This window comes from Pleurodeles waltl, chromosome 9 (genome assembly GCF_031143425.1).
Source record: "Pleurodeles waltl isolate 20211129_DDA chromosome 9, aPleWal1.hap1.20221129, whole genome shotgun sequence".
Classification (NCBI taxonomy): Eukaryota; Metazoa; Chordata; class Amphibia; order Caudata; family Salamandridae; genus Pleurodeles; species Pleurodeles waltl.
In genome coordinates this window covers 822,440,949-822,462,850 of record NC_090448.1, presented here as the reverse complement: position 1 = coordinate 822,462,850, position 21,902 = coordinate 822,440,949, and the positions used below count along the sequence as shown (strand labels likewise).

Below are 21,902 nucleotides of genomic sequence, written 5' to 3'. Positions count from 1 at the left end.
TTATAAAACCTGATGCCGGACATCACCACTGCACCCAAGCTGAAGTGGGCAAACTGTGTCAACGCGGTTCACAGGCCCTCCAGAAATAAAGCACACCTTGGATTTGCCCACTGTGGACTTCCCGATGGCGTTTGCAGCCTCTTTCTGTAGGCCTCCTGCAAAGGAAACCAATGGCAAAGGACACCACTACACTGAGCCGCACAGCCTGAGAAGTGGGCCAATGGTGTCCCTATGTGCCTGAGGATCTTAAGGGTCGAGCCCCCTCGTGGGCTCCACCGGACTGGTCTTCCAGTCCTTGCTTGCAACCTCTTTCTGACGGACCGATCTTCATTGAAGTGAATGGGACACCCAATGCCGTAACACACCTCTGCACCCGCACACCCTAGGGTCCCCCGAGGTGAATTGTTAGTGTGGCCTGGGACCTTGCCCCATACTTACCTCAACTCCAGAAGAACAGTCCTGTAAGTTGTTGCTAAGTACCTGTATGCAATGTCTGTTCCTTTCCCATAGGATCACATTAGAGCACCTGAGGAAGAAAAGCACCTCTGCACCTGGGCAGGGCACCTTAGTGCTTTAGAAGTGACCTGTTGGTGCTCATTTGGGCCTTGGCCCATATTTACCTTAACTCCAGAAGAACATTTCTGGAGGTCGTTGCTATGTGCCCAAATGCAGTATATGTTTCTTTTCTTATAGGTTAACATTTGTACCTTGATGTTTCCTCTTTAGACTGGTTTAGAGTTTGGGGGATGGTTACTCCATCACAAACATGATGGATAACCTGTCCATCTTACTACAAATGCATTGGCATATTATGCACTTTTAATAAGGCAGAAAGTATATTGAAATGTTTGGGATTGAGTAACCCGTTCTCCAAGCTATAAATCGGGGTCTTTGTCTTTTGGGCCAAGGTGTTGATTTGTGATATTTTGGCACCCATTTATCTAACAATTAATTTTCCTCTGCAGGATGAGTGGAGAAGTGGGATTCCTAATTGCCTATTATTTTCAATCTAGTGGGGAACATCAGCATGAAGTTCAGGACATTGAGTGAAGGCCTTGTTTAACTTCCCTGAATTTGTTTCCTTAGTGGTAGACAGCTGTCCTCTAGTCCGGTATTAAGAGGATATTACTGGTTTGGAGTACACAAGGTCTGATTTTTCATGCTTGTTGTATTATACAATCAAGGTCCCCAAAGTTGAGGAGTAGGTCCACCACAACCCTCTGTAGCACGCTTGGGAGTGATAGTCTGGAAGGAACCATGTGTGCATGTTCCACCTAGGAAAAATTTGGAAAGCTTGCCTGAGGCAGACAGTGTTTCCTTTCATTCCCAAAGAATCGTGCGCTTCAGTTATGGTGACGTACATGACTCTTCGGGAAAGAAAAGAACAAAAAATCATTCTGCCTTGTGCCAGAGGACTGTCTTTCAAACAGATCCACAGATTGTATCAAAGTTGACCCTCGCACATCGTGAGATTCAGTTGACAAGCCTTATGACGGTTCCATGCAGTAAAACGTTATATGGTTGGGAGCTCTTTCAGAATTCTGGGTTCCCATTTCTGGAACACCATTGTACTGCATCTGTGCTCAATACCATATTAGAGTGTATTTCATAAATCTTTGAAAACTTTATTTGCCTGTTATTCTTTTTTTTAAGTCTGTTACTTTTGGCTGTCAAATCAGAGCTTACCAAGGGTGTCTTATGTGAGAAGAGGCCTCCTTGGAAACCATGAAAATGTTCATTATTTGAACTGGAGGAGCATCATATGGGACCTAATAGTATAAATGTATATGCAGTAAAACATGGGGAACATGAACATTCTATTCCTTTACGCCTTAGAAATAGCCACAAGAGGCAGTGTTTCATCAGTGAGTACTGTAGTTTTAATATGATCTTGAAGTGGAGGAATGTAGAAAATCAAAGATTTTTCTTTGTCAGTTAAATGGTGTGGAACGCTTGTATCAAATAATCCTCATTAGAACTGATGGTAAGTGCTAAATTACTTCATGGGATAGTCACAGAATATCTATACTTGGCAGAGATAATGAACCAATTCCATAGACACTGACATGACTGTTTGATACTTTCTTGGTTTAGATTTGTCATCCTGAAAGCAATTGTTATGCATGTTCCTATAGAATTGCATCCACTACTTTATTTGTGTTACTCTAAAACCCCCTAAAGCAATTGAACCTCTTGTTCATATCTTTTACAGATGTATTCAGAGGGCAGTGACATTGTGCCCCAGAGCAACGAGACAGCTCTTCACTATTTCAAGAAAGCGGCAGACATGGTAGGTTCCTACAAATCATTATGTTTAACAGCCCAAATAGAACTAGCCCTCATTCATTTGTGTTTCATTTCCCATGACCTTTATTTGGAAATCATATTTTGGAGGGCTGAGTCTACAGGCATGGGTTCTAGCAGCATTTCAAATGATGCAATGTCCTTCTAATTGTTACTTTTACCAGCACAGTCCTCAGCTCTTGAATCTCCTCCAGTTGTCAGACTTTGATTTTTGAAAAGCTGAAACATCCCTCCTGAGCTGGTAGGTTGCATCTGGCTTCATCTCTATGCCAGGTTTCGCTCTAGATATGACAACACCTGACCATTTAGATGCTACCACGGTGCCCTGGCCTGAGTTGCTTTTTTTCTGCATTCTTGATGGGGTTTCGAGTAACTTTCCTTGGAACACTTATTTTCCTCCAAATTCTGCTTTTTCGCAAGTGGACGTGCAAGGTGTCTCCTCCTAAAAAGTCAGTTTTCAAACTCTGTCTCTTCTGTCAAAAATAGATGTCCATTCTAGATTGTCACAAGGTCTACCTGTGGTGCTTGGGACCTAAGCACAACTCTGAGGTCATATGACCCTCACGGCCTCCTGAACTCAGACAATTATAGAGCAGGAGTGAAAACTCTTTTTGATATCGGTGCACAATTACTGCCAGGCTCAACGTCAACCCCATTGCATATCCCACTGGATGCCTAGCTCAATGTCCTCGACTGCCAAATCTCCATAGCACTACAATAAAAAGGTATTCCAAAGGCAAACATTCAAGACCGTATATATAGTTTTATTCATAAACAGTGTGTCAAGAGAAACCTTTAAAAGTTGTTAATGATTGGATTAATCATATTAAGTACTCCTCGCATGACAATCCCAGTGCATAACAAGGGGCTACAAGTGATGGTGCAGTGCAAAGGTGATAAAGTGCGATGATCTGATACATTATGTTTAGTGCATAATACACGAAGATTATAAAATATATATTAGCACCAACCAACCTGACATAAGTTGTGTATCCGAGAGTATGAATTCATGTGATTACACAATACTAAAGTCCTTTCATTGGGGAAAAAAACATGCAGTTGATGGAAAAAGTCAATGTTTCTATCCTGTAAAAAAGTAATTTATAAAGGGTCTTCTTCAGGACAAATGTAGCTATGTGACCAAGCAAGAGGCGATATCCCTCAGCCGAGAGGCTATGGGGAGTTAGGACGTTTATCTAAGTAAATCCAAAATGTTTCCAAAGAGTCTCGATATTAGGCTCTGGTCCTGAACGATACGAGGAACCAGCCAGGTCTTGAAGTTGCCATCTTTCTCGAAGGTCTCAGTGCACCTACAGAGACGTGGAAAATGAATTGCACCTCTCCCATCCCCCTTCAAGGCAAGCATCGTCGAAGATAATGCCTTAATTAAAAGTACAGGATGCATCTTAAGAGGGAGTCCTCTGCGTCTAGTCATCAATCCCTCAATCCCACTTTAGGCAGTATATATCTTTATTGTTGAAATTGCTGCCGACTCCAGTTCTAGAGCCTTACCAAAACTGTTGGATATGAACCCACTGCCGCCTCCACCTTTGACCCAGTACCAGCTCTCACGCCTGGCATCGATCCCGGACCCAGTATGGCCGTTGGCATACCCCAAATTCCCCTTGGCTTCCACCGACCCTGTACAGGTTATGGCCTTTAGCCTAGGCCTCGTTTGCGCTATTCCTTCCTGTTCTGGTTCCCAATGGTAGACCTTCAGACCCATCGAACCCTCAAGATTCTGACTAGATTTGACATCCTCGATTGGGCATTGCTTTAGTTCTGTCCAGTGCCGTCTCTCCACCGAAATCCTCTCCATTGGTGCCTCCATAGGTGTCAGTATCATCTTCGCTGTCAGTACCAGGTTAAGAGTCTCTTCTGAATTCCAAAACGTTCCTCATGCTCTCTAGAAGGCAAAACATAGGCTGGTAGAAGAATCCTTGTACATTGAGAGGTTTCAGTACAGACATTTGCCTAGAGACAAGAATTTCAGCAGGTTGGATGAACTTATTGGCTCAAACTCAGACCGCATGCAAATGCCAAATATCAATAGTCTTGATGATGATGATGATGATGATGATGATGATGATAGAGATGAGGTGGCTAATTTGTTCCCTCCTACTGGGACAGATGCTTGGGACTGTCTAACACTTGTGAGTGATCTCGCTTCCTCGTCGGATTTCGACCTGGGTGAGTTCTTCTAGCCTCCGGTTGAAATAGGTGGCTGCGTTCACATGAGTCCTAAAAAGGCTGTGAAGATTCCACAACACAGATTTAGCTCACCTTCTAAGGCTGTGGTACTTAAACTTTTGACTTTTTTGGATTCCCCTTAAACATTACTGGAATTCGGGCCCCCCACACTAAATCATTATTGGCATCTGTGTTCCTCAGTTATTACTGAAAACTGAGGACCCAGACTTAAGCAATTTTGATGACTTGAACCCCACAACAAAACACAGAACTACAGAAACAGGCATTCATCAAACAAGTACACAAATTATGAAATATCTAATGTAATTTATAAACAAATATAATAAAACAAAATTTTCATTTTAATGGGAACCCTGGGGCTTTTCTAAAATCAACCGAGGTCTCCCATAATCCATACTGTATTCTGTTTGATGCATTTACACTGCTCCCACCTATCAGTCTGAGGACACCAACTTTATTTTTAGCCTCCAGTTGCAAAATCCTTCACATTTACTTAACACTTTAAAAAAGTTCAGTTTTACAGTCTGCTTCTTTATTTACGTGCATTTGTTAAATCTGTTCATGGTATTTAATTACCTAAGCATTTGCAGACCCACTGATCCGTGATTGCAGACTCCCAGGGGCCCATGGACCACAGGTTATGAACCATGGCTCTATGGGGTATAAGTGGCCTATGAGATTGAGATGAAGGATGTTACATCATCAAGAGGCATGGCAGGCCATCATCTCAAGCCTATGGGTCATTCAGGTCATCAAGAAGGGATATGTATTTCCTTACCCCGCCCACACCCCCAATTTCTGGGCCACAAATGTTGGTCCACTTGGACTACGGAAATATGGTGTACCTCTTCTTGCCTGAAAAGCAGTTGAGAAAGCTACATCGAATTCAGAACATTGCGGCCCTTTTGGCTTTTGTCTGCGGAACTAAGACCATGAGGCTTACAGATCACTTCAATTTTTACTGATTATGGAAAGGACCCAACATCAGGCACTTTGCCTTGTACAGAGGCAGTCAATCAAATTGGCCCACAGTTTCTATAACATTTGTCTTTTATATACCAGCATATCCCTGTGATACAAGTCCAAGCCATATCATAATTCCTTGAAGTAAGAAACCACAATGTGTGGGAGGAATCTTTGGTATCCAAGCTCTGGAATGCCTTCAGTTTGCAGCTGTGCTCTGTACTGGATTACACTGTCTTTTGTGAATTGTGGAAAACTTTCATTTTCTGTTTATCTTCTTTCTCTGTCTAGGCAGCAGTCTGTCCTTCAGGAGTATCATGATGCTATTAGTGACTTTGTGCTGTCTAAATAAATAAAGTAAATGTGTCCTATCACACTTGATACCTTCAACCAATATTGACTTTTTTTTGGCAGAAAACATTGAACCAATGTGATTACGGTGGTTGTAGCACATATTTGCAGAATGGCAATATCTGGATTCCCCTTTTCTATATGATTGGCTTCTGAAGGAGGAATTGCCACAGCTGGTGTTGGAGTACCTTCATGCTATGGTTTCATTTCTGTTCGACTTCGGGGGTGTGGGAAACTCTCATTACTCCTTTTCATTGGAGCCGTGCTTGACACAACTTTTGTCATGGCCTTCATACCTTTCCAAATGAGTTGGGACTTTCAGCATAAGTTTTGTGTTTGTGTGTTTTTTTTGGTTGGTTTATATGAGAGAAGGGTGTGGGGTGTTTCAAGCGTTACAACAGCTCTTCCTGCCTTGACAGTTCTTTCCCTGTTGGGCTTCCTAGCGTACTGCTTCTTTTTAGTCACCCATGCATGCTTGAATGCCCTTAAATGGTTTCTCCACTTTGAGTGGTTTCAGCATTGGGGTGGATTGACAGATAATGTCTGCATTTCCTTGAAAGCCGTAAAAGATCTTCAGTGATCCTCAATGAGAGGGAATCTCAGTCAACCATTCTGTACTTTCTTCCAGTCCTCTGAAAAAGTTGTGATGCCTTCAAAGACAACTGCTTTGAAGTTTCCAGATTGCAGTACTGCACACTGCATGTCATCACTGAGCATTCACTGGGATGGAATTCCCCCCTCTGTCAACCTCATTGGCTATGAGAAGGCATTCAACTTTGTGGACAGACGGTGTGACAGATAAACTCCTAGAATCACCAGGATCTCTAAACAAGGGACTGACCTCTACAAAAGTCAATGGAGGACAGTAACAAAAGCTTTCCAAGTGGGGACCGGAGTCCGCTTGGAATGTTAGCTCTCAACTGTTCTCTTCCTGCTGCACGTAGACTGGATCTTGAAGACAACCACACCAAGGAGAAGAAATTGGATCCACTGAACACGTAAGACTCAGCTCGAAGACCGGGACTTTGCAGACAACCTGGTCCTACTCACCCATACCCATCTGCAGGTGCAAGAGAAGACTGACAATGTGGCAGCCACATCCTCATAACTTGTCCTGAACATCTACAGTGGGAAAAACAAGATCCTGAAGGCTAACATGGCCAGCACAACTGCAGTAACTCTTTTAGTCAATGCATTGGAAGACCTTGATGCCTTCACCAACCTGTGAAGTATCGTAGACCAGCAGGGTGGCACAAAGGTCGACCTCAAGGCAAGAATCAACAAAGAAAGCACTGCCTTCATGGAAGGAAGGAAGGGGACACACACACACACACACACACACACACACACACACACACCCACACCCACACCCACACCCACACCCACACCCACACCCACACCCACACCCACACCCACACCCACACCCACACCCCTATCTTGAGGCTGAGATGGGTGTTAGACCTGGAGTCTGATTGAAAGAAAAGGAGAGTCCTGGTTAATTGCCTGTACCCCAATAGGGGTAGTAGGCATAAGTAAGCTATGAAGTTGAGCATGGGGGGTGGGCGGGGATGCAAGATGCCTGCTTGAACGGATGTGCAGCCCGGTGCTCTAGGAACAGGCCCGACTGTAATAATGCAGAATCCAGTGCCCTCCCTGTGGCACGTGCGTGACCTGGACTGTGAGACAGCCCATTCCACGAGGGCCGGGTGTGGGCCTGTGGAACTTAACGAGCAGCTGGCAGCTTGCCTCACGGTGAGAAGAAGCTGCGCAGACTCGGCCTGCTGTTGGACTTGCAACGCGGGGTTAAACACAACGGGCAGTGCCTGGGTGTGAGCTCGCTCTGGGCTGCTAGGTCTTAAGACTGCAGGGCCTGGCCCTCTTCGGATTATTGTCCTCAGGTTATCGTCCTCAGCATGGAGCTCCCCACCTCCATCCCACATTAATGCTATGGCAGGTCTGACAACCCACCTATCTGCCTGTGTGGGCTGCACTGCGGAGCTTTCATGGACTGGTAAGGGCTTTGAAACTGAACCATACATTGGCTAGATGTGGGTGGTGCTTGTTAGGGATAGAACAGTTGGGTCAGGCCATCTCAGAGCAAGAGGTCAGGGGTGCAATGAAAGCTTTGTTGTGGGGAAATGACCAGGCATGGGCGGGCTTGAGATTTAAGCAAACTGTTCAAACTTCTTGGTCCTAAGGCTCACCGACATGTTTAACGTAGCTAGAGAGGCCTGGGAGCTACCTGGCAGCATGCAGAATATGGGAATTAGAGCCTTGCCTAAACTGGGGCATGCCTTAGTGCAGAGAGAGTGAGTTTGTACAGACCCTTCTCTCTATTTAAAGTGGACAATAAGATTCTTAGCCGGTCAGACTCCTGCCCCACCTCCATAGCCTAGTGCACCCCGACTAGGCTGGGTTTATACCCATGCGCAGTACCTTCCCGAATATCTGGCAGCTCTAACAACGCTTGCACTGCGCCATCGAGCTCCCCCCATCGGCTATGGCCTTGGCCATTGATATTGAGGATGCTTTTGACTCACTGTCGTGGGACGTTCGGACCAGACTACTTTATAACAACCAGTGGCTTGAGTTAAAACGGGCATTGTCATTTCAGAGAGCTACTGCGTTGGCTGGGGTACACGGGGTGCCCTTTGTCGCCCATCCTCTTCACCTTGGAACCACTTGCCAATGTGATCCATCAAGCTGCACATTATCAAGGTCTCCACATTCATGGGAAGCCTCTTTCTCTCTTTATATGAGTATGATTTGCTGTCATACACGCATAGCACCTCCGCAGGTGTCCGTGGTGACTTTGATGCCTGACAACAGTATGGCACACTCTCTGGCCTGCAGGTTAGTTGGGAAAAATCCTGCATGTTCTTGTTAATGATAATGGAGGGGAGAGACTGCCCCAAAAGTACTGGAGGTGGAAGATAGCCTCTACTGGACTCCCACCATGCTTAAGTATCATAGGGTCCGCATTTATCACTCAGCGGACCAACTTCTTCAGGGTAATATACTAGTGGCTGAGGTGGCATTACACCCATCAATCAAGTTTTGGCTGCTCCCTCCACTTTTGGTCATGGGTAGAGTTGCCCTGACATAAGTGATCGTCATCCCTAGATTATTATACTTCTGCGCAGATCCCTGGAGAGGTGCTCCAAAACATTGACGCCCTAACTTTGCAATTAATCTGCAGATCTGGCATAACAAGGGTGGCGCTAGCAAATGTCTACACTTGTCTGAGGGCAGGTTGGCGGTTCTGGACTTTGAATTGTACTACCTGGCCGCGCAGCTGCAATAGGTGGCCTGCTGGCATAAAGACTGCAGAGGAAGCAATCATAGAAAGTGTAGGCAACTGGACCTCTTTGCAGATGTCCCCCAACCCCTGACAGTGCACTGAGGTCTGCTAATCAGAGCTCAGTGACTGTGGTTTGTCCCTTAAAAAAGTAAAGTCTAATTGTAACCCAACTGACATGGACTTGAACACCCCTGGAAGTCCCTAGTAAATAGCATCCTAGGCCATGGCTACTAAAGAGAGACCCTAAGGGCTGAAGCATGTCTTATGGCACACTAAGGGACCCATGCACACAATTACACACAGACTGCCATCGCATGCTGCTTGTCATGGTGCAAACCTTGTTTGAAAACATGGCACGGCACTCTCCAGTGTACCATACCAAAGACACTGCGTGGGCTATATGTAAGTCACTCTTACAGCAGGCCTTGGAACCCTAAGGCAGGGTGCATTATGCTACATGTGTGAACATATCGGAATGACCAAATATGCTCCTGTGATGTCCAAGTCATTCTTAGACATTATAAGTGAACAGGGAAGCCATCTTAAGGTATGCACTGAACACTGGTCAAAACAAGTTTCCCAGCTACATAACGGCTTCACTGAAACCTATGTTGTTTGGTATCAAACACCTCCTGCTATTAAACCCACCCTGATCCCAGTGATCGATTTATTAATGCATGCACCCAGAGGGTACCTTAGAGGTACCTCCTGAAACCTACTAGTCCTCTAGTGTGCTGTCTGACTGGTCCAGTCCAGCCTGCCAACATTGGCCCGTTTAGGACCCCCTGCAGGTGAGAGCCCATGCTCGCAGACGCCAGAAATGATGCCTGCTCCGGAGAAAGGTGTTCACACCTCCTCTATCAGAATGGCTAGTGACTTGGCATACCAGGGCCAGGGACTTCAAAGTCCCTGCCGCCTTTGATATGCAACCCCAGTTTCCCCGAGTGTTGGGAGATGCCACCCCCTGCCCTGAGGCCCTTTTGGCACCAGGACAGACAGGAAATTAGTCAGGAAGAGAGCTGCAATTCCAGGCTAGTCACATCCCTAGAGTGGGCTACCTGAAGTGAACATGAAAATAGGAATTCCACCACCTTGTGTGAGGTTGAGTTAGTCACTTTGGAATAGGATTATGCCCACTTCCCACATGAAGTGGTCATATGGGGTGTAGTGACCCCCAAGGACCTCATTGACTACTACCCTTCAGACCCCTCAACGCCCCTAAATTTAGTATTTAGGTGGCCCCCTGACACCAGGAACTCAGATTCTACTGACCTGAGAAAGGGGACTCCAGAGAGCCATAAAAAGCAAGAACTGAGGAGCAGCAGCTGACTTGGCCCTCAACCCTGCCGGCTGTCCTCAGCAATTACGCTAAAATTGACTCATCTTGCAGCTGCTAAACCTTCAAAAGGCTGGTAGAACTAACAGAACTTCAAGTACCCCCCCCCCCCAGCATCTCCGGTGTAGTAGCAGAGCAAAGAAGAACAGTGAGAGTCCAACACCATGGAAAACCTAACACCGAACCGCACCACTGCACTCAAGGCCCCGAGTCAAAGTGGGCTTTCTGTGCCAACAAGTTCTTGAGATCCTCCAGAGCTGAACCCCACCTTGGGTTTGGCGAGATTGGTCTCCCAGTCGCCACCTCTAGCTTCTTTTTTTGTGCAGGAACCAAGAACCACAAGGAATCTTTATAACACGACCTCCCCATCCTCCCACATAAAACACCACTGCACACATGACCCCCCCCCCCCCTCCAGTCTGAGTTACTGTGGACCAACGGTGGCCCTGTGTTCACAAGACCCTTGAGACCTGGGCCTCCTTTTGGGTTCAGTCGGACTGGTCACCCATTCCCTACTTGCAGCCTCTTTTCCCCAGGACCGTTTCCCATTAAAGTGAATGGGCCACCCGACGCTGTAAAGCACCTCTGCACCTGGGTGCCCCAGTGCCTACCAAAGTGACCTGTTGGTTTGCCCCATGCACTTACCTGAACTGCGGAAGAACAGTACTGTAAGTCGTTGCCAGATACCCATATGCAGTATGTTTCTTTCCCGTAGGATAACATTAGGGCACCAGATGCAGAAAAGCACCTCTGCACCCAGATGCCCCAGAGCCAACCAAGGTGATCGGTTGGCGATGCTTTTGACCTTGCGCCATACTTACCCTAACTCCAGAAGAACAGTCCTGTTAGTCATTGCCAAGTCCGTTTGTGCATTATATTCTTCTTTCCGTGTAGGATAACATTAACACATTAAAGTCAGTGCAAGTGTATTTGCTGTACACTTCGAAATTGCTAACTTAAAAAGTACTTACCTAATAGCGAAGTACTTGGTGTTAAAATATGTATTGTTTTTCTAAATTGGTGTGGATCTTATTGAGTGTGTGTGTCATTTACTGACTGTGTGTGTGTGCAGGAAATGTATAATACTCCCCGTTGGATAGCCTGAGCTGCTCTACCACCCTACCACAAATAGAGCACTTGGGATTTTTAAAGAAAGCCCTGTCCACTTCTAAGGGGATACCTGGACTCTTAAAACAGCATACCTCCTTTTGCTATACTATATAAAGAGCCAGCTTCCTACAGAAAGGACCCCGACTGCACACCCTGGGACGCTTTGGCACCTTAATTGCTGAGCCCTGAGGCCCCGCCTCAGGCCGCAGGAGGAGGTAATACTGTTAGCATCCCTTCAATATGCATGTATCTGAGTTCTACAGCAAAACCCAAATGCCCTGTGACAGGACATTGCTCACATTCCTACCCATCCCCCCACAGGGTGACTGGAGAAAGCCGAGATTATGGCCAACGCCTGACCTCACTAGGGTTGATGTCTTGTATATCAGCAATATGTGGTGGAGTTTGGAGAGCTGAAGGACCATTATGGAATCCCACCACCACACTTTCTGTTATATGGGCCACTGCAGACTAACCATGGCGCTCAGGACTAATTGACTGAACCTGAGGTACATTTGGGCCTGCAGTGCAAATGTGCGATTGACGGGTTGCGACATGCAATATCGCTCTAATCTGAGGCACTGCTCTGACAAGCAAAAACAGATCTGAGGTCCTTACATAAGAAGTGGGAGTTAGATCTAGGTACTCCCATTGGAGAGGCTGACTGGGCTAAATTACTAGAGCATACCTCTGGGGTTTTCCGCAATGCATGGTTTAAAGTAATCCAATTTTCTTTTCTTCACACAACATATTTCACGTCCAAATGGCTGAACCAAGTGTCCTCACTTGTGAGCTTGTGGTGCTCCAGATGCGGAGAGCCAGATGCCTTTTACCTCCACATGGCCTGGGAATGCCCTGTTAAAGGCCCGTTCAGGAAATCGGTGCTGTAAGCCCTGACAATGGGCACAGAGTGTCACTGCCTGCATCTTCTGCAGCCTGTCTCTTGGGTTGCTTTCCCTGACCTAAAACGGGCAGCCACAACCAGATTTGCAGATCTGGCATTAAACCGTTGCAAGACACCAGTTGAGAATGGGCTGCAAAAAAACAGAGCGTCCCACTGTCCATGGTTGGTTATCGGAGCTCTGCAAATGGGCTTTTTGCGAAAGCACTGCATTTAAAAGGGAGACAAACAGGGCATGTGTCCTGGAAGCTGGGCGGAGGCTTAGGCCTAAATAATGGACAATCTCCCACATATATGGGACAAGATTGACAAGTAATTAGATGCATTGCTGAACAATCAGACTAAGTATTATACATTTCCGGCTAGTACTAGTGTGTTGTTAACACTCGCCTCTCTGACAACTTATCATCCTAGACTAGTGGAGATCTGGCCACTAAGTTCTGCTTGCTCAAGATGTACCTACCTCCCCAGTACTACATACCTACTCACACTAACTTCATATCACACCCAGCATCTCCTAAACTCTTGCATGGCTGGTTCATGGTTGCTCTTGTTGATGTTGGTTTCTTGTTTATTTCTCTATAACATTGCTTACCCTCACAGATTTATGCTACACATCTCTTAGCACCTGAAACATACTAAGTGTGAAAACAGTTAGGCATGTGAATTTGTGTAAGCTCAGAGATTCATGTGTAAGTGCAATGAAAGTCTATCTGTATTAATGCTGAGGGATATAAAATATAAAGCAGCTGTTATGTAATTTGACCATATGCAATGTGAAAACTCAATTATGGTTTTTTTTATTAAAACAAAAGTAAGCTTTGAAGTTTGCCTAAAGTTGCTTTCGACCATAGGATCTTACTGTAATGCCATTACCTGTGCATGCTCAACCAGAGTACTGATCTTCCCAAAAATGCCTTTTATATTTAATTACATTATTACCCAGAGTCATACTGGTCTCCTTATAAGAAAGCGGACAGCCTTCTCTGCCTGAACAGGCACGTCTTAAGATGTTTCTTAAGACTAAGCAGATTAGCTTGGCACCTGAGTCTGAGAGGAACTGAGTCCTATTTCATCACTGCCTTTTAAGCAAAAGAACTACCGCCTTATCGAGCTTTCCTTTTGTATTCTTTTCTTTTCTTTATTTGTGGAATTTGAGAGGAAAGCTGATGAAGAGTGACGAGTTATTGATGGAAAGAACATAGAAAAAAGGTTGTTTGAAGCATTTCCTGTTAAGAAAAAAAACTTTTTTTCTTCGGTCTAGAAATAAAAAAGTCTTCTAAAGGCACTTTTTGTATTTCCTTCTTGTAAAGAAAAAGGAATTAATTTGGAATACACAGCCAAAAGCCTCATATAGGATGAATTCGATACTGTTTTATTACAGAAAGCAGGCTACATTACAGAAAGCAGGCTGCTCCACATCTCCCCAATACAAAGGTTCTGTCAGACTTTGCAAGGTTTTCTGCTCTTTTGGAGGATGGATCCATGAACATTGAATGTTGATCTTTTTTACTTCTACACTTCAGATTTTAAAGAAGTTTTTTTTCTTTTCAACACTGGTTGGCATTTTCTACCTCTTTAACACTTGTTTTTTCACTGTAAGATTATACTAAAATGTCATAACATGCTAGCTGGTCTCTCTCCAAAGCCCATGGGAGCAGATGTAACCTCGGAAGAAGTGGAGGCACGTGTCTGGTTACCGGGTCAGCTAGATTGCAATAGTATTCAGAATGAAGTGAACCTTGACTCGGTGGACCAAGCAAGAAAACCAGGTGATGTGGTAGCCTTTCCAAGAACCCCAAATCATTAATGGAAACAATGGCCATTGATACATAAATCACTCATTAGGGAGGAGCACAACTGTAGGTAATGTCATCATGGAGGTTGGTCTATAAAGAAAATCAGTTTTACAGAAATATCCTGAACAACTTCCAATGATATGGACACTTCAGTCGTTCATGCCTTCCTGCAGAAGATGAGAAAAAACGGTATATTAGACATCAGAACCATAACATAGTATGCATGTAAGCACAGAGACTTGGATGTAGTGCTTCAAACATGACATTTGTGACTAAAGGACACTGCCTGGTTTCAACCAACATCATTTTAGATGTTCTGAGAAGGTAGACAAGAGTCTGTCCAGAGTGGGAGTTGAGCCAACATTTAGTGACTAATCTCTTCCATTACTGAATGCCTCAGATGGACTCATTTATTAGAGTACAGCACAAACTTCCTAAAAGTTGCCTCCATGTTCTATCATCTGTGGTCTAAAAAAACAAATAGGTTAAATGTGTTGATGTAACAGATTTGTAAATGTTTTTTCTTCAGCTCGCTAAATGCAAAGTGTGGTTTGCATTCATTGGTATATTCAGGAGCAAAACGATTGATTAGATGAGATGCTTGCACGGTAGCCATGGTTTTCATATCTGCTGCAGCTGTCAGTCGCGTGCAATGTTTGTCCATGTAGATCCATATCTAACTGAATACTGTTGTTACATAATATACAAATTAATTATTCTACATCACAACTTTTAGTCTGCTACTTTAAGGAATACGCATTTCTCTTCCAGGGGATCCTCATCAATAGTCATAAACATTGAATATTCCCACCCTTATGCGGGGACCCCGGAGCATATATAAAAATACACACATATTATACATGTGTAAAACAGCAATGCAGGCTATAATTATAAACAGGCTAAAATGCTTTATTTCTATAAAGTGTTTTTTTTTTTTTTTTTTTTTTTTTTTTTTAATATTATAAAATTACAATAGAGAATAAATATCTACCCAAGCCCCCAAAACTGGGCTTAGGGAAGTAAGCAGCAGTAAACACTAGAGAAAAAGAGAAAAAACTACATTGAAAAACAATGGAGCATTCTTAGCCAATAGGCTGCATGCAGGTTAACACAGGAGAACCATAAAAACTTTGGCACCGTGCCTTTAAGACCCTGAGCACCTCCAGTATCCCACCATGCCTCAGGGGTGAAGGAAAGGTGACAGTTGGTTCACAGTTAGGTCAGTTCTTTTTTCCGGCTTCTTCTGAGAGGATCCTGGAGCATTGAGCTCTCAGTTTTTCTGAGTTTTTTTCTCAGAAAAATACTTTAAAAAGCGTTTTTTCCTGTTTCATTCGACAGATAACATCTTTGTCTGTGTTTGGCAGTTTTTTCCTGACAGAAAAATGCCTTCACTTTTTGTCAAATGCCCTTCTTGTGGGAAGAAGGCCCAGTCAGACCCACACTCTCTTTGTATTGTGTGCCTGCCTCAGAGTCACTGCCCTGACACTTGCAAGCACTGCAAGAATATGTCAAAGAGGACTCTGAAGGACAGAGAGAAGATCAGGCTACATGGGCTTCATGAGAGGCAGAAAATATCGTCCTCTTCACTTCCCAGGCAACCAGCAGGCCATTCTCAGGAGAGAATGGCTAGGTCGACGTCAGCAGGTAGGAAAGTACCTGTTTGTTCCCCGTCGACGTCGTCGCTGCCACAGTCTCACCAGCATAGATCGCCGTCGACGGCGACCCACCCGACGTCGAAGGAGACGGCGTCGAGGGAACACCATCGCAGGGGCAGATCTCCGTCGACGGCAGCCCGCCGATCGACGTCGAGCCAGCGCTGGCGTGCCCGGTCGCCGCCAAAGGCCGTTCGCCCCCCGACGTCAAGAGACGCGACCTCCCACCACTCCACGTCGAGGCACACGACGGCGAGTAGGTCGAGGTCCAAAGGTCCAAAGATCGCCATTCGACGTCGAGACACTCTACGTCGAGACACTCTACGTCGAGACACTCTACGTCGAGACACTCTACGTCGAGGCAAGAGCAACCGGTGGGGCGCCCTTCGACGTCGACACAGCCGTCGACGTCGACACAGGTTTTACCTGTCCCGCAGGGAGTAGAACATCGCCCTCCGCCAGCAGACAAGGCCGCACCATCTCCTGTGGTCTCCATACCGAGCGACTCATCTCGTTCAAGAGCGGCATCATCTGGGCATGTTTCGCCCATCAACCTATCTCCAAGATGGCTAGAGAGCCTTAACAGACCAGCGGCCTCCCCGGATTCGCAGTATTCGCGAATGTACTCGCCTACTGCCTCCCTTCCAAGAACGCCATCACCGACAGCAAGGGCAGGACGGGCTCGTTCTGTTCCTCGTCAACCGACTGCGAGGCTTGGGCACTCTGCTACAGCGTCTCGCAGCAGGTCTCGTTCTCAACGGCGATCCAGGTCTCATTCACGAAGAAGATCACCCTCTTGGTCGTCGTCCGGATCATCTGTCGAGCGTTACTCCCCCACCCTAACAGATTCTCCACCTGCTAGGGTCTCACCGGTGGATGACATTACCACGTTTAATGAGGTGCTGTTAAGGGGAGCGCAGAAATTAAACATAGAGGTTCCAGAGCCATCTACCTCCTCGTCAGTCATCTTTGAGACTCTGCAGCATAGATCAGCGTCAAAAAAGCTACTGCCTCTAGTGCCTGGTTTGTTGCAGCCAACCATGGACACTTTCCTGGCCCCAGCTACGCTCAAATCTGCCCCGGCTAGGATTCTGAAAAAATATAAGGCTCCCGAACAGGACCCTTTGTTCCTAAGAAAGGATCCGCCACCGGACTCTGTAATATTGGCCGCAGCCCGAAAAACCCACTCGGTGGCATCATCCTCCACGGTCCCCCCGGATAAAGAGAGCAGGCATCTAGACTCTCTGGGGAGGAAGATGTGCAGTACGGCGGCTTCGGCAATGAAAGTCTCCAGTGCTTCTGCACTCCTGGGCAGGTATGACCGTTCTCTGTGGGACTCCCTCAATAGATTCACAGAGAAATTGCCCAGAGAAGACAGACAAGATTTTCAAGAGATCTTGCAGGAGGGATGCCTGGTATCCAACCAGGTTATCAGCGCGGCGGCAGATGGGGCGGATTTAGCTGCACATGGGTACGCACATGGAATCTGTACAAGAAGGTCTTCCTGGCTGAGAGTGACTGGGTTAAAGCAAGTAGCACAACAGCGCATCCTGAATCTCCCATTCGCCGGGAACTCGCTGTTCGGTACCCATGCAGACGAGGAAATGGCCCGCATGAAGACCGAGGTGGACACCATGAGGGCAGTAGGCCTGGAAAGAAAGAAAGATTTCAGGAGAAGGTATAGGCCTTATGACAGGCGCCCTTTCCAGCAGAGGGTTCAAACCCCTCACTGGTCCCAGAGGCCACAACAACGGCAGGGACACCCTCTCTTTCAGCGAAGGAACACAAGGGAGCGAGGGTCAAGTAGACCTCAGCAGTCCACACCGAAAGCGCCGGCCAAACAATGAGATCTCGCTTCCCTCGACACTGTACACCACTCCGGTGGGGGGAAGTATTGCAGGTTATCTTCACGAGTGGCACTCTATCACAAGAGACAAATGGGTGCTCAATATTGTCGAAAATGGCTACTCTCTTCTTTTCAAACAGTCTCCACCACACTTGCTACCAGCCAAATGCAATCCATCTCATCTCAGCCTGCTGCGCAAAGAGGCTCTCGCCCTCTTACAAAAGAATGCCATAGAAAGGGTTCCACCTGCGCACAGAGGAAAGGCGGTTTACTCCCGTTATTTTCTGGTGGCGAAAAAGGGCAGAGAGGGTGTTTTCAGACCAATTCTGGACTTACGGCTGCTGAACAAATACATAAGAAAACAGAAGTTCAGGATGCTAGCGCTTCACCAGATTTTCCCTCAGCTACATCAGGGAGACTGGATGTGCTCCATCGACCTGCAGGATGCATATTTTCACATCCCAATAGTTCCCAAGCATCGGAAATTATTGCGCTTCCAAGTAGCGTCACAGCACTATCAGTTCAGAGTTCTACCATTTGGCCTGAAATCTGCCCCACGCGTCTTCTCGAAATGTATGGCGGTGGTAGCGGCACATCTTCGAAAACAAATGATATTCATCGACCCATACCTAGACGACTGGTTACTGAAGGCTTCTTCTCCGGAGCAGGCGAGAAGCCATCGGGACATTGTGCTCAGGGTTTGCGAGTCTCTAGTTCTTCAGGTCAATTGCCAAAAGTCAACCTTGATTCCAACACAGAACCTTCACTACCTGGGAGCTATAATAAACACAGAACTCCAAAGAGTGTATCCTTCGGAGGAACGACTATCCTCAATAGACAGGAAGTGTCAGGACCTGTTGAAAGCCAACGCGCCTACGGCACGTCAGGTGACATCGCTGCTGGGCTCCATGGCATCATGCATTTTCATTGTCCCAAATGCCAGACTGCACATGAGGCCCCTCCAAGAGGCATTGGAGAGCAACTGGAGCCAAAGGACAGGTCGCTGGGAGGACAGAGTGCGACTACCGGCAGCGGCACTTCAGTCATTGAAATGGTGGATGCACACACCTCACCTGTCAGCAGGTGCTCCGTTTCACCAGGTAGTTCCATCCGACACTCTGGTAACGGATGCGTCTCCTCAGGGATGGGGGGCTCATCTGGGTCCCCTTCAAGCTCAGGGCCTGTGGTCAGACAAGGAAAAGCAGTACCACATCAATCTGCTGGAACTCAGAGCGGTCCATCTGGCTCTCAAGTCTTTCACACCATTAATTCAGGGGAAAACTCTCCTAATACAAACGGACAATACAACCACGATGTATTATTTGAACAAACAGGGGGGAACGAGATCACTACCCCTATCTCGAGAGTCCCAAACAATATGGCATTGGCTCCTGGCCAGAGGAATGTCACTTACAGCGGTTCACCTGCCAGGGCAACAAAACGTGGAAGCAGATTTCCTGAGCAGACACCTAGAGGACGCACACGATTGGGTCCTACACGGCGAAGTCGTTGAATACATCTTCGCTCAATGGGGTCGACCTCAATTGGATCTCTTCGCAGACGAAGTAAACAAGAAATGCCCAGACTTCGCATCCAGGTTCTACCGTCCGGGATCTCTAGGTAATGCCCTGTTGATCGACTGGTCAGGGATATTTCTCTACGCCTTTCCACCGATTCCCCTCATACCGGCAGTGATCAACAAACTTTACAGATCCAGAACCAGAATGATTCTCATAGCGCCACAATGGCCCCGTCAATTCTGGTACACAGATCTCCTCAACCTATCGGAAAAACCTCACAGGAGGCTGCCGTGCAGACCGGATCTTCTGAGCAGAATGGAGGGCAGGATTCTACATCCCAACCTACCCTCTCTGAGCTTAACAGCATGGCTCCTGAATTCCTGCAGTATGGGCACCTAGGGCTCTCACAGGAGTGTATGAACATCTTGAAAGAGTCCAAACGACCTTCCACGCGGCGTTCTTACGCTTTTAAGTGGAAGAGATTCTACATATGGTGCTGTCAACAAGGGCACAATCCCATACGGGCTCAGGAGGATGTCATACTGTCCTATTTACTTCATTTGGCAAAGTCCGGTCTGCAGGTATCATCTATTAAGGTACATTTGTCTGCCATTACAGCCTATCGTAAGTCCCCCTCTCAGGAATCCTTCTTTACGAAACCTGTAGTCAAGGATTTCTTAGAAGGTTTGAAAAAAGTCTTTCCGCCCATTCGGAGACCATCTCCTCCATGGGAACTGAACATAGTATTGTCAAAACTTATGGGCCCTCCTTTTGAACCTATACACAAGGCCTCTTTACAGCACCTTACGTGGAAGACAGCTTTTTTGGTGGCCATTACTTCGGCGAGAAGGGTCAGCGAAATTCAGGCTTTGTCTTTCAAAGAACCGTACACGTTTTTTCACGACAATAGAGTGGTTCTGCGAACTCACCCATCTTTCCTTCCGAAAGTGGTGCCAGAATTCCATATCAATCAGACTATATCTTTACCGACTTTCTTTCCCAATCCGGAGACTCCGGCAGAGAAAGCATTGCACTCCTTAGACTTGAAAAGAGTGCTGAAATTTTATTTGGATAAAACAAAAGCGATTAGACATTCCAACCACTTGTTTGTAAATTATGGTCATTTGAGGACAGGAGAGGCAGCATCTAAACGAACTATATCAAGATGGATAGTTTCTTGTATTGTTAATACTTACCAGCTGGCTAATAAACAATTACTAGCTAGGCCTAAAGCGCATTCCACAAGGGGAAAAGCAGCTACTGCTGCCCTCCTTAACAATGTCCAATATCTGAGATTTGTAAGGCTGCTACATGGAAGTCTGTACATACGTTTACTAGACATTACTGTTTGGACTCAGATGCAAGAGCGGATCAGTGGGGCAGGCCTCTCTGAGAAATTTATTTGCATAATACGTATCTATTCCTGCACTTCTATTAGACAGCCCGCAGAGTTTAGGGATGGGCTTGCTAATCTATTCAATGTTTATGACTATTGATGAGGATCCCCTGGAAGAGAAGGATAAGTTACTTACCTGTAAATCCTAGTTCTCTTCCAGGGGTATCCTCATCAAAGTCATAAACAACCCACCCTCCTCCCCGGACTCACGTCTCCTAGAAGTGCAGGACAGATTGTCTTTCGAATCAGTTACACAGATTGTCACCGTAAAAAAGTACTGACCTAACTGTGAACCAACTGTGACCTTTCCTTCACCCCTGAGGCATGGTGGGATACTGGAGGGGCTCAGGGTCTTAAAGGCACGGTGCCAAAGTTTTTATGGTTCTCCTGTGTTAACCTGCATGCAGCCTATTGGCTAAGAATGCTCCATTGTTTTTCAATGTAGTTTTTTCTCTTTTTCTCTAGTGTTTACTGCTGCTTACTTCCCTAAGCCAAGTTTTGGGGGCTTGGGTAGATATTTATTCTCTATTGTAGTTTTATAATATAAAAAAAAAAAAAAAAAACACTTCATAGAAATAAAGCATTTTAGCCTGTTTATAATTATAGCCTGCATTGCTGTTTTACACATGTATAATATGTGTGTATTTTTATATATGCTCCGGGGTCCCCGCACAAGGGCGGGAATATTCAATGTTTATGACTTTGATGAGGATACCCCTGGAAGAGAACTAGGATTTACAGGTAAGTAACTTATCCATACAGTACGTTAAATATGGCTAACATACAGTTTATTCTGTAATCATTATTGCAATATTTCAAATCTCTTTTCTGTCTTTTTGTTTCATTCTCTTCTTTAAATGACCCTGTCATCACTATGGTGTGTATTCTGTTAATTATATATTTTATATCCATTCATCAGAAATGCACCCAGTCCACTACTTTTGTGTTTTACACCCCCATGCCTTTTGGGTGCTTTGTCAAGAAGAATTGTATGCCCTCCTTATATTATAAAACACTCTCTGTTCTTCTATAGCACTTTCACACTAGGTATTACCCTATGCTTGTTTGTGAGCTACTGAATCTATGTCCTATGGGCCATATCAATTACCAGCAACTCCAGATGTCACTGGAGATGAAACGATCATTCACTGCGATGGAGTATTGCATGTTCTAGATGCCAGTTTCTTCAGGTGTCACAGATCAAATCCTTAT

The 21,902-nt window shown here is 45.8% G+C and overlaps 1 protein-coding gene across 1 annotated transcript in view; it reads left to right on the top strand.

Annotated features, from left to right (window-relative positions):
- Positions 1 to 21,902, top strand: part of SEL1L (SEL1L adaptor subunit of SYVN1 ubiquitin ligase) — a 299,522-nt gene that overhangs the window by 83,777 nt on the left and 193,843 nt on the right. The window contains exon 13 of the mRNA XM_069208115.1: positions 2,213 to 2,290. Coding sequence (XP_069064216.1) covers positions 2,213 to 2,290 — 78 coding nt within the window. The remainder of the gene's footprint in view (positions 1 to 2,212; positions 2,291 to 21,902) is intronic.